The following is a 14,161-nucleotide window of genomic DNA, read 5'->3' as shown; positions in this document are numbered from 1 at the left end:
AATGTAACAGTAATGAAGTTTGTTATTTCATAATTAACCCCCTCCAAGACCAAACAACAAATGCAGAGAAAAATAAAGATATAAATTGAAACAAACAAAGTAGGTTTCAGTGTACATCCAGATCATAAGTTGAATACTACAACACCAATCAGGGATTGACTCTAAATAAATAAATCAGGACATTTAACTGCAAAAAGGAAGCTATTTGGATAGTAGAAGTTGCAAAATATCATGATAGAGACATGCATGCATGTTCGGTTCAAGTAGAACTCATCATGATAAAAGAACATCTATTTGTAACGTGTATCTATATCCCTATAGCGTAAAATAGGAAGTGAAATGAAACTAAGGTATACAAAGTCAAAACTTATATATGAAGCTAAAAATTAAAAAAACAATAGGGAGTGGATTAGACATGTAGCTTATTAGATTACATTAGAGAACAGTAAGAAATCTGAAAGGAAAGATATGGGGAGTTCTTAAATGATGATATGACTAATGAAGTTAGGCGCAGAGAGAATTAGGTGTACAATATATATTAGGGGGTCCAATGACTGCTTGCAGTTGGCTGTATGGAAAGGTAATCCTAGATGGAGGCTTTTCCATTTGAATTCACCAGTCTCCATCATCTTCCTTTCTTTCCTTTCCTTCTCCTCATGTTAACGCATATATAAAGATCACAAATTTCAGACAATCAGCACAACTTCAATGGTATAACCTATATACAGTACTTCTCATTGGTTTCTTTTAAAGAAAAAATGATTTCCTCTCCCTTAAAATATTCCGCTGTCATTGTAATATTGCTATATGCCTTGACCTTTTCATTTTCGGTGAGTGCACGACCCGCCACTTTTTTACAGGACTTTAAAGTGGCATGGGCTGACTCTCACATCAAGCAAATCGATGGCGGCAAGGCTATTCAGCTTATACTCGACCAAAACTCAGGTTATACGATAGTTAATTACTACATTTCTTGTTTTTTTTAGTTTATTCTGCGTTTAATTTAAATTGTCATGCTCATGCATGAAGCTAGTAATTGAATATCGCTGCCTTTTGATTTTAGGATGTGGGTTTGCTTCCAAAAGCAAGTACCTCTTTGGACGTGTTAGCATGAAGATCAAGCTCGTTCCTGGCGACTCTGCTGGAACTGTCACCGCCTTTTACGTAAGTAGAGTGTACTTAGTTTAGTTTATATAACAGCGCGATCCACTAGTAGTATTGTAAGATAAGCTTACATGAGTTTATACCCAGTATCTCTTTCGTGTTTTCGTCGGCGAGAGATTTACTTGGGTGTCACAATTTACCCCTAGATTTCATTTCCTGGAAAAGTAAAAGAAAGAGGTTTAATCTAAATATGAACAGAATCTAATTATATAAATTTCAGTGTAAAATATTTAACTATGGTTTTTAATCACTTAAAGCATTGCATTTTCATGTTACCAATTTTAAATCACTATAGACAGTTACTCATCATTGTAAGCAATTATAATACGTAAAACAATTATATACTATTAGTGCAAAGAAGTTAAAGCTCGCGGAAATTAATTATTGCATGTGACATTATCATTTGTAGATGAACTCGGACACAGATAACGTAAGGGACGAGCTAGACTTTGAGTTCTTGGGAAACAGGTCAGGCCAGCCGTACACTGTCCAAACGAATGTCTATGTCCATGGAAAGGGCGACAAGGAACAAAGGATCAACCTTTGGTTCGATCCATCCGCTGATTTTCATACCTACACTATTCTTTGGAACCACCATCATACTGTGTAAGCCGTACTTAACAATTATTCTTCCATCGATCTTTTAATTAAAAATCACAAAAAATAATACTTTACTGTTTGTACTATTGAAGATTCTACGTGGACTCAGTACCCATTAGAGTGTATAAGAACAACGAAGCAAAAGGAATCCCATTCCCCAAATTCCAACCCATGGGAGTGTATTCAACATTGTGGGAAGCCGATGACTGGGCAACGAGAGGTGGATTAGAGAAAATAAATTGGAGCAAATCCCCATTTTACGCATACTACAAGGACTTTGACATAGAGGGATGTGCAATGCCAGGACCAGCAAATTGTGCCTCAAATCCACGCAATTGGTGGGAAGGAGCTAATTACCAACAACTCAGTGCTGTGGAAGCAAGGCAATATCGCTGGGTTAGAATGAACCACATGATCTATGATTATTGCACTGACAAATCCAGAAATCCAGTCCCCCCACCAGAATGTGTGGCCGGAATATGAAACTTTTACATCAACTGTCCATTATTTGTATACATATTAAATGGTGCATATAATTGGAGCGGTGATTAAATTCGGAAACCAGGTGAAAAAGAATGCTGCATATAGATATCAGTATATAATCATCGTTACCGACACTACACATATGTCCCTACAAAGAAGGGGGAAGGGGAGAAGAGAAGAAATTTGTTGTATTTAATTTATGTTGATATTGTCATGGGTCCGTTAATTAGCTAGCTCATATTATTGAAAGCTCCGTGTTGTTGTGATTTGTGAACGTGAGATCTACCGAAGGTCTAAGAGTAGTAAGTGGTGGGCAAAAGTCAAATGTCATTTTATTGCTTTAATTGGTGTTGTCTGTATTTGCTGTAAACTGCACGAGAGCCAATAATGTTTCTTCTTGCTTGCATTGTGAAAAGGATGTGATGTTTTATTCTTCTCTTGGCTATAATCTTTTCAACATCAAAATAATGTTTGTCATACCTGTATTGGGTAAAACTGAGTTTATGCATATCGAAGTGATTGAAAGATGACATGTCATGACACGTAGGCAGGTCAAAGAATGGTGATAAAGCAAAGAGGCACGAGTTGCAATAGATACGAGCAGAAGCACAAGAAGAGGTACGAGCAAATATTCAAAAGACTCGATGCTCGTACCTATTTAAGTCTAAAAGCTGAGAAGAATGAACCTGACAATACAGGAGAGCCCAGATACAGTGTTTAATAAGCATTAAATACTGAAAACGTTAGAGGATCTGTATTAAATTGCAATGATTATTGTTTGCTCAAAAGTTATCGTGTGCTTTATGAGTGCAAAACAATACAAATAAGTTACGGGAAAATCATAGCAAATCGTAATAATCCATTGGACCAAGCGAAGAACATGAAAATAAGTACTCAAGGTTAGGAGAAGAAATCTTAACAGCTTTTATTGATAATATTGGTTTGGTCTGCCTCTCCATGAAGAGGTTCAGAGCCTTACAATGGTGTTTTCTCTTCCCATAAGATGGGTATATTTTTCTCTTCTCTCTCTCTTTTGTGAATAGTGGTGAAGAAGCAGCCCCCTTTCTAGGGCTTCCGCTCTTAGTATTTATAGATGTGAGCTTCGTGAGCTGGCAATAAATGGCCGTGGCCACGCTGAGGTTCCGTCCCCATGGGGGAATGAATGGGCCGTGCCCTCGTAGATTAAATCGGACAAGAGTTGAATCATGTTATGAATAAGTGGCCATACCACTTATTAATTATGGATTAGCTCAAGACGAGATTAACTCCGTTAATTACCGTGAGATCGGGTTCTGACCCATACAGTTAGTCCCTCCGCTTATTGAGGTCGTGTTTCGGCCGAGCTCGATGAGCGAACTTCATCGATTGTAATTAAAAAAAAACTCGAATAAGGGGGTCGACTTATTGACGGCGGTGGCCTTAGCCGTTTACACGTTGGAGATGGCCGTAGCCTTTCATATATTGGAGAGCCTTTCATACATTAGAGATGGTCGTAGCCTTTCCTATAATGGGGATGGCCGTAGCCTTTCATATATTGGAGAGCCTTTCATACATTAGAGATGGTCGTAGCCTTTCATATATTGGGGAACGAGTATGCGCCAGGTACGTATTTGGTCACGTCCAGAATTTTGAAGGCGTACGGCACATTCTTTCAGCGTTCGCAGGCCGTTGCGATTATTCTGAAGGCGGGACGTTGGCGGATGGCTGAGAAGCCGCTTCGCGGAGCTTGTCATAATGACGCATGCTTCGGCAGAACCGAACCGTTTTACGGTTGGTCGTGCAGTTAATGATGGCTATTGGGTTTCGCGAGAGCCGTTTATGTTGCCTATAAAGGTGGGTTGAGGCATTCATTTCTCATATCTTCATTGTTCATCTGAGAGAGATTCTGAGGAAACTTTTTCATTCTGCTAATTCATATTCTCCTTTCTTTCCTTTGATTGTGATAACCTTTGTCTTGCCCACCGAATTCTATCCCTTTCTCTTTAGTAGATCAACAATGGCAGGCAGTTCTTCCCACGATGCTCTTCCGATAGATTTTCCGGTAGTTGAAGGGCCACCTCCGGCAATGGGAGGTGCAGAACAGATAGAGACCGGAGAAGTTCCGTCGGTTGACGAGGTAGTTCTTCGGCCCGGAGGTCTGGCGATTGATTTCACTATCGACGGTGGAGAGGACTCGGTGGATGAAGCCCCATTAATGGGGGAGATTGGGGTGGCCCGATTACGGGAACAGGGGGTCATTCCCACCCATGCAGACATCGTTCTCGCTAGAAGCGAGGAGAGGGTCCACACCGACCGCAGGGGATACTGCATTTTTTACGCCTATCCTTTCAGGTTGGGGTTCAAGATCCCGCTCCCAATGCTGGTGGTGGATTTCTGCCGTTATTACGGGGTGTGCCCGGGTCAGCTCACTCCTTCCCTCTACAAATTGTTGGCAATGTTCATCAAGTACGCGGAATTGGCCCGTAGGGAGGTCACGCTGCAGCATGTGCTTAGTCTCTACGCTCCCCATAGAGTCCGTGGCACCATGATTCAGGCGTGCCCTCGTGGGTCGAGAGGCCTGGTCATGAGATTGGATGACGAGGTCGACCCTCGCCCTTTCGAGCACTTCTTTTATATCAGGACCAGGCATCTGGTGGCGGATGCTACTGGGTTCCCAGAGGCTTGGAACCATGCACGTAAGTTCTTTAGTGGTTGAATTCCCTTTTCTTCCCCTCTTTATGNGTTCAACCGTAGTTGAACTTGTTGGCGAAGGCGCATAGCCTGTCTTGGTTCAACCGTAGTTGAACTTTTTGGCGAAGGCGCATAGCCTGAGTCCCGGTTCAACCGTAGTTGAACTTTTTTTGGTGAAGGCGCATAGCCTGAGTCCCGGTTCAACCGTAGTTGAACTTTTTTGGTGAAGGCGCATAGCCTGTCTTGGTTCGTGGGTTTTTGGGAGCTGAAGCTCGGTTTTGATTCGAGATCTTGAGCAGTTTAATCGTTATCTTCCCAACCGGGGTATGTAGGCTGTCTCGAAGCGATTCTCGATTCGAGATTCCTCCGTGCTGGTTTCCGGCTGGAGCCCTTATCAGGGATGTGGGAGATCTCTTACGAAGATTCTCCCCAAAAGAGGGGGGGGGGCTTCTTCTTCTTGTTTGCACCATCCGATAGATGAGAGACAGAGGAACTGGATCTCGATTCGAGATCTTCGAGTTCCATCGGCCTGATATGCCGCTTTGGCTTGTTTAAGCTGGGTTGTTCTTCCTTTTCCGGCGTTTCTTTCCTTTTGGTCCATGGAAGAACTACGCGATTTTGCTATGAAATCCCCACAGACGGTGCCAAATTGTTTGCTCAAAAGTTATCGTGTGCTTTATGAGTGCAAAATAATACAAATAAGTTACGGAAAAATCATAGCAAATCGTAATAATCCATTGGACCAAGCGAAGAACATGAAAATAAGTACTCAAGGTTAGGAGAAGAAATCTTAACAGCTTTTATTGATAATATTGGTTTGGTCTGCCTCTCCATGAAGAGGTTCAGAGCCTTACAATGGTGTTTTCTCTTCCCATAAGATGAGTATATTTTTCTCTTCTCTCTCTCTTTTGTGAATAGTGGTGAAGAAGCAGCCCCCTTTCTAGGGATTCCGCTCTTAGTATTTATAGATGTGAGCTTCGTGAGCTGGCAATAAATGGTCGTGGCCACGCTGAGGTTCCGTCCCCATGGGGGAATGAATGGGCCGTGCCCTCGTAGATTAAATCGGATAAGAGTCGAATCCTGTTATGAATAAGTGGCCATACCACTTATTAATTATGGATTAGCTCAAGACGAGATTAACTCCGTTAATTACCGTGAGATCGGATTCTGACCCATACAATTATGTAACGTAGCATTTAATGCCTTTAATCGTCCATAATGACCTTATTATGATAAAGGCAAAACGTATAACTTAAAAATAGCTATAAAAGCGAGAAGACTGATCATTTGTAAGGACACGACAATATCATCTGAATATACTGGTTTACTTTGTTTTCTGCTATCTATTGGTTATCAAAATCCATTTTTTTATTCATTTCCGATTATCAGTAACCCGAGTTCTTCTAAAAATAAAGCTTTGATTGAAATTCCATTTTTTGGTTAAACAATGTCGTTCTTATAACAAGGAAAACATGAAAATATGAAGCCAAAATTAAGGCAGCAAAACGCTATCAAATGCGTAATATATTACTCAATATCCAAGTTCCTTGTAGGTTTAAATGCTTGATAGATGCCGATGCCTTTGAAAGTGTCTTTTGCGAAGGTGAATCGGTACTTCAGACTCATTTGAGATAATTTCTTCAAAATTTGCAAAGCTAATAGACATGAGTCTTCACTAGCTAGATACCAGGTCATTTGATATAAAAAGAAAAACGAAATAATGCTTTTCTAAACAGCCTTGAAGTAGCGGGGGGTTTGGCATCGACCCCTACCATATAGATTAATAACCAAAATATGAATACATAAATGAGGGGACATTAACCCTAACCTCCTCAAAATATGAATGAGAGTTGTACATGCCCAGTTCTTTACGGTAAGCTTGCAAAAATTGATGCAATGAAAGGTATTACATATCGGAGAATGTGCAGTATAACACATAGAATTTCTCTCCATAATACATGTTAATGCTAATTCTATGAAGCTTGCTGTTAGACGTCCGCCACTTTGAGCTCGACTTGACAACGAGAGCGTTGTCATAAGGCAGCAAGAGTGTTGCAAGGTAGGTGCACGAGTAGCACCAAGTCAAAAAGGGAAACGGGCAAGTGATGGCCAAGGCTTTGACGGAGGCGAGGCAGCTTGGCAAGGGCTTGACAATGAGTTGCGGGCTGAGGGTGACACTTGATCATGGCAAAGGCATCAAGGAATGAGGCAATGATGCCAAGGCAAGGTAAAAACGAAGGGACAAAGGGCTAAAGTGCAACGGAAGGCAGTGCGCGGGACAGACTTGTCATGGCATTGGGGCGCGGCAAAGGGCCATGTTCGTGGGCAATGGCATAGGCAAAATGTGGCATAATGCAGCTGAATATAATGGCATTGGCGCCTGATTCAATCCAAGGCACGAAATGGGCACCACGCTTCAGATTGACCAAGTCAAGAGCGGTTACGGCACATGCTGTGCACATGGGCAGTAGTTGGCTTTGTTCAAAATGCTGGCAGATGGTAGTTAGCACGTTTTTAGCCATGTTTCCATTATTATTGACATGATCTTTACATGTTCCTAGTAGTTGGGGGTTGTCAACTACATTAGGCTAAAACAGTGGGTTGTGTGGGACAAGTGTCTAAGCCTAAGGCAACTAATGTAAGAAAATGGAGCTGGTTTATGTGTTATAAATGGGCAGCACCCTTTATGTTTATGGCATATGAGTGAAAAACGTGTAAGAGTACACATTGAGTTAGGAAAAGTCAGGTTTTCAAGAGTGAAAACACCTAAGGCTAAGAGTAGTCTTGTGAGGGTCAAGAGTGATCTTCTTTTGTACACGGCATTGTACTTCGAGTTTGAGTTTCTTTGTATGCTCGAGTTAAATACAAAGTTGGGAAAAGAGTTTCATGTATATTGTGCCTTGTGTTCATCTAAATTTCTGTTGCCTTTACTTATTTTTCGTTGCCTAAAATCAGTCCCAAACTTACTACATTGAAAGCTGTCTAAAATATTCTAAGTCCAAAGTTGCTGAAATTTTGGCTAAGTGTTGGAGCAGGCTGAAGCCAAGTGTCAGACTTGGCTGCCACGCAGGCTGTTTTTGTGTGACATAAAACGCGCATGTGACACTTGCCATCTGGCACTTATCCATGTACCACTGGGCTCTAGCTTGACTTGGAAGCTCTTGAGCAAAGAAATACCATTTAGTGTTGGTAATTTCTGATCCTTGAGCATCAGCAATTCTATTAGCCTCCTTATAGCAATGTGTGATGTGGAAAATACATCGCTGAATATCAGCAACACAGAAAGGAAATAAAATTAGAAGGTAGATGACAAATATATAGGTGAAATTTAGGCACTTGTAATCATGAGGCTTGTTACAATAAGGACTGCCTCAAATCATATTGAAAATTATGATTCATTTTTCTTAAATTTGCTTATTGTTGTTCTGATCATTGTCTTCAAGCTCAGCACTGTTCATATTCAAGATAAAATTTGAAGACAAGGTACACAGAAATTGGAGTGATTAGAATTTTTGGAAGCAGTCGAATCACTGATCAAGAATATGTGCAACCCAATTAAGCTTTATGTGTAATCTCTTATGGTAGGAAAGAAGTGAGTTTTCCAATTAAGAAATTCAAATGCCACCATCATTTCGTGGTCACACTGGTCCCTCGTCCATAGAACATGAAATATGAAAGGACAAACAGAAGCTTTGAAACAGAGTGCTCTTTGGTTGAGAGACATTCTTCTTTTAATAGTGAAAAATGTTTGTCCAAACGACACTAAGATTCTTCTGCGAGGGAAAACCCACTTCATAAAACATACTCTCTCGACTCGACGAGATATATCTAGGGGTGGCAAATGGACGGGTTGAGCTGAATTTGGGCGGGTCAAGATGGGTTAGGTCAATAAAGGGATTATTGCCCAACCCAGCCCAAAGTATACTTGAGCTAAGATGGGCTGGATCAAGATGGGCTAAACAATGGTTTAAGTACGAAGTCACTTGAAGCAACATCGATCTTCTCCTTATTAACAAAACAAATTGACAACGAAGTAGAATGACGGAACTATCATTTGACACATTTCATGTGCGACGTGGAGATGAGCATTAAGTTTGAAAAAGGTCATCTCGAGAGGATAGGAAAACTCAGTGGATAGTTACATCTCAATTTTCAATGTTTGTTCGGTAAAGATAACCGTGACCCCATCACTTTGAGCCATGCTCTGTGATTAATGATTTGACAGAGTTAAACTGGAAAGAAACCGTACCCTAACAAGACAAGTAACACCGCCATTAATTGTTAACCTCCCTTACTTTATATTTACTCGGCTAGAATTGTCTAGTGATAGTAGTTCTTCAATTGTTCATCTCTTTAATTGAAACCGAGTTCCATCTCGAGGGCTTGATCGGAACCGTTTTCCAGCATCCAAACCTAACGCCAGGCCTAATATTTCATCGCATTTGGTTTGATCCTCTTCTTTTCTTTTTGTTTTTAAATCATTCGTGTTAAATTGAATCACGTATCCTTTAATCGCGTACAAATTTAGTTGTTACTCACCTTAAGGATAAACAGTTTGTCGCCCACTATGGGGCCAAGGATAATAGTGGTGATTTAATACGAATCTTTATAACATACCTTATTTTACACTTGCCCTTTGAAGTTTGATTTCAGAATTATTCAAAATGTCAAATTCTCAGTCTGCTCACTTGAATATTGATGCTGAGTCAGGCCACCACAGTGAAAATAATAACGTGGTACCAAACAACGGCGTGTCCTGTGTCGACCCCAATGGCGTTTCAATCGCTGACCCAGTCGATGCTAGTTCACAAGTCGCTATCAATATCAACCTACCGACTGATCCTGAAAACACCATTCACGGGGCACCCCGGCCATCAGCTCGAGAAGCGCCTGAATAGGGAGGTGAGTTAGCATATGTTTGATTTTTGAGATGTTACAAGTTTAGCAAGTGGCAATAGCACAACTATAGAGTCAGAATCACGCACACAACGTGGCCGAACCCGAGCGGGTTGGAGAAGATACATAGAGAGAAGAACGAATTGTCACAAAACCTGATGGGTCCAGACCCGGGGAAACTTCTGAGGTGATGAAAATGCTCGAAGCATTGACGAAACGGGTGGAATCCGCCGAAAAAAAGTGAGGCAAATGACAAGAGGGTGGAAACTTACAATTCAAGGGTCGATCAGCGCCTTCAATATTGAAGGGACCGAATTCCAAAGAGTTCATACAGAAACCTTTTCCCCTGACTGCGACACCGAAGCCAATTCTGAAAAGGTTCCAAATGCCTGATATTCCCAAATACAACGGGAATACAGTTCCAAACGAGGATATGACCTCTTACACGTGTGTGATAAAGAGCAATGACCTCGAGGATGATGAGATCAAGTCGTTGTTATTGAAAAAATTCGGGGAACCTTATCCAAGGGAGCATAAATATGGTACCATAACTTACCTCCAAATTCTATTGATTTATTTGCTATGCTTACAAATACCTTCTTTAAAGTCCATGTCGGTGCTATCAAAGTTGAGATGAGGAAATCGGACCTGTTCAAAATCAAGCAAAGGGACAATGAGATGCTTTGTGTCGAGGTTCTAGATGGAACGGATGGACCTGCCCCTAGTTGCAGATGATTGGGCCGTTCAGGCCTTTACTTAAGGACTCAACCCCCGAAGTTTGTTGCACCACAACAATTGAAGCAAAACTTGGTAGAATACCCTGCGGTTACCTGGGCCGATGTCCACAACAGGTACCAATCAAAGATTAGAGTCGAGGACGATCAACTAGGATCTCCCTCGGGGTCCGTTTATCCCAACAGAACAAATGACAAGCCTAAAAGAATTGTGGATCAGGAACCGAGACCGCCCCGAGATCGATACCACCTATACCGCTTAGATAGAAGGGGAAACTGACCTAACTGCTACCCAATCAAGAACGATAGGACAAGCGACCAGGGTCTGAGTAACCAAGGTTTTGTGAATAAAAGTAGTTTCGAGAGATCACCCGGGGTCAAAGATGCTCCAAGACTGTTAGAATATAACTTCAATGTGGATGCAGTGAGTACAGTGTCAGCCATCAGTTGTATTAAGGAGACCAAATGACTGAGGCCGCTCCAGTCTGATACCGCACAGAGAGATCACAATTTGATGTGTAAATATCATGGTACTCACGGTCACAGAACCGAGGATTGTAGACACCTAAGGGAAGAATTGGCTCGTATGTTCAACAATGGGCACCTTCGGGAATTCCTAAGTGAACAGGCATAAAACTATTTCAAAAATAGGGACACCAACAAACAAATCGAGCAACAAGAACCTCAACATGTGATTAACTTGACCAACGAACGTGTAGATGTTCCACAAGGGCCAATGATAAAATTCACCAAAGTTTTTATCACAAGAGAAAAACAAACTCGGGGTTATGTTCTAGAGGGATCCATCTCATTCAGCGATGAGGACGCCGATGGCGTAATTCAACCTCACAACTATCACATCTACTCCCTCCGTTCCAATTTATGTGAAGCTGTTTGACTGGGCACGAAGTTTAAGAAAAAATGAAGACTTTTGAAATTTGTGGTCCTAAACAAGTCAAAAAGGGCCCCAGAGTATTTGTGTGGTTATAAAAGCTTCTCATTAAGGGTAGAGTTGTAAGTTTGAGCTAAATTGTTACCAAATTTAGTAAGGGGTCATTCTTTTTAGAACAGACCAAAAAGGAAATAGGTTCACATAAACTGGAACAGAGGGAGTACTTTTTTCCGGGGGAAGGAATTTTTTTCCAATTTAAGTGACATAATTAAAATGAGATTATTTTATTTATTTAGAAGAGTCGCCACTTGGAATAATTATTTAAGGTGTCCCAAGTCACCATTTATTTTATATCCCAAATCAAGAAGTTTTGACTCTGTTTAAAGTCTACGAAACACAGAAGATCGGGTAAGGAATTTTGTTAACCCGGGAGACGGTGTTAGGCATTTTCGAGTTTTGTGGTTCTAGCATGGTCGCTTCATAATCATGAATTGGCTTAATTAATTGATTATTACGTATTTTAGATTCTATGTATATTTTACCTTTTACCGCTTTTTAATTACTTGATTATGCCGTTATGGGATTATCTTGAAATGAACCAAGTGTGTGAATTTGTTTTACTTAGTGTGGTAAAAATCATGTCAGGCGTACGTGTACACAACTAATAACACTTTATTGTTTATTAAGATTGTTTGCCCAAAGTTGCGCTGACGCGTACCTTGATTTATTTTTGGGATCATAATTATGTCACGCGAACGTATACATAATCACGTTAATGGATTAAAGCGCGCCTAAAGCATTCTACACATATTCATGAATTGTTTAAATTATTTAAGGGCTAATAAGAGGACAGTAATACGAGGTTAATGGACCTAGCATACTAAACTTATTTAGCCCCAAAATTATTACTTTATCTATAACCCCAACAAATGGCCCATTTACGATATTTGGAAACGAGCCTCACGACCCAATTTATTCTTAGCTAATGGTCCATTTTAATGCGTGAGACCAAACAGTAACCTACTTAGCATTCAACTCATAAACATAATCTATCTATCTATACTATATTAAAAACACGAAGGCCCTTAGCGAAATGTCGCTCGCCTTTTTTATCCTTTAAAAATAGATTTTACATTGGACAAAATTGTCATTTAATTATTTTTCTAAAATTTAGGAGTTTGAGATCAACTAAAATTATGGCTATTAAATCTTTTATTATTTGAATTTTGTAGGAAATCTTAATATTTAGGAGTCTAAAATTGATTAATATTTTTCCTTATATAAATCATTCCTTATTTGAAATATGTAATACAAACTATAGTTAAAACTTTTCAATCAACTAAACTTTTACATATTAAAAAGGGGCGCAGTTATAGAATTACAAAATTTTGAATAGGTAGGAACTAGGAAGTCCATAATGTAATGTACGTCAATTACAAATCCTTCAATATATTATGTTATTATGGTTAGAATAATGACACAATATACGTTGGGATCGAAGAATATTTTGTTCACATTCTTGGTTAATTTTGGATTCTCTTCTTTTAATTTTTTGTTACCTTCGTAGCATATATGTGAATTATAAATATANGATATTTTATAAATATAACATTTTCGTATTATACTGAAGTCATTTGATTGGTAATTTATAAAATATCTTAATACAAAGCTCAACAATTAGAATAACAAAGAAAATATTCAAGAATATAAATGAGAAAAAGAGTGAACTAAAAGTTAAATAACACTAACGGTTCAACAAGCACAACGATCCAAAACTGAAATAGTTATTGATTTATTAATATTTAAAAATAATTTTTTATTAAAAATAAAACTTTTATTTGATAAAAAGTAAATACAATTAATATTCAAATTTGGGATGACGTAATGTTAAGAATTTGATATTAGATAAAAACATTGTTTCATCTATGTAGTGAGCTAATAATTAGTTTTTTGAATAATTATTTTTAGCTCTCTTACGTGTAAAAATGAAGATCTCTCATAAAAAAGACATAAACTAAAAATAAAATTGTAAAGGACTATAAAACTAATTGACCACTTTATACCTTCATAGGAAGATAAATCTAAATTTGTAAAATTAGGATAGCTTATGGGTTTTGTCATTTATTTTAGATTATATCAAAGTGAAAAATTATCAGTTAAAAATTCATAATTATTTATCTACGTCTACATTTCTATTCTATAATTTAAGCATAATATTTAATATAATATCAATGTGATCTTTTAAGAAAAAAATTATTGTGACAAAATACACGCGCAATGCGCGTATGCTAAAACTAGTTAAACTAAAGAGATTACCTACTAAATTTTACGTCACCTACTTAGCATTCAACTCATAAACATAACTAAACTAAAGAGATTACCTACTAAATTTTACGTCATTAATGCAAACAAGACCTCAATATACCACATCAATTAAATAAGTCGAAACAGAAAATATTTTTCTGAACATAGGAACAAATAGAGCATTTAACAAAGAGCAACTAGAGGAAAAATACTATTGAGAAAGGAGATAAAAACTGGACCTTTTATTAGCTTTGAGCTTAGACTACAACAACTTGAAGATTTATGCAACTCTTGAATCGAAAATTTGCCTATGACCTCGGATGAAACCATCGACTCGAGACCTCAACGGCAAGCTCGAACATCCACTTTTGTCGCTGTTTTAACTCCAAAAAAGGGGGCTGTTTTAAATTGTTTCTGC

At 39.0% G+C, this 14,161-nt stretch overlaps 1 protein-coding gene across 1 annotated transcript; it reads left to right on the top strand.

Annotated features, from left to right (window-relative positions):
* On the top strand, window positions 508-2,683 carry LOC109232150 (probable xyloglucan endotransglucosylase/hydrolase protein 7). The gene is made up of 4 exons (XM_019397830.1): window positions 508-945; window positions 1,064-1,164; window positions 1,574-1,770; window positions 1,857-2,683. Exons 1-4 carry the CDS (start codon window positions 759-761, stop codon window positions 2,245-2,247), a joined length of 876 nt encoding a protein of 291 aa, XP_019253375.1. The 5' UTR covers window positions 508-758; the 3' UTR covers window positions 2,248-2,683.

This window comes from Nicotiana attenuata, chromosome 9 (assembly GCF_001879085.1).
Source record: "Nicotiana attenuata strain UT chromosome 9, NIATTr2, whole genome shotgun sequence".
NCBI lineage: Eukaryota > Viridiplantae > Streptophyta > Magnoliopsida > Solanales > Solanaceae > Nicotiana > Nicotiana attenuata.
The sequence above is the reverse complement of the archived record's forward strand: the minus strand, read 5'-3'. Positions and strand labels throughout refer to the sequence as shown.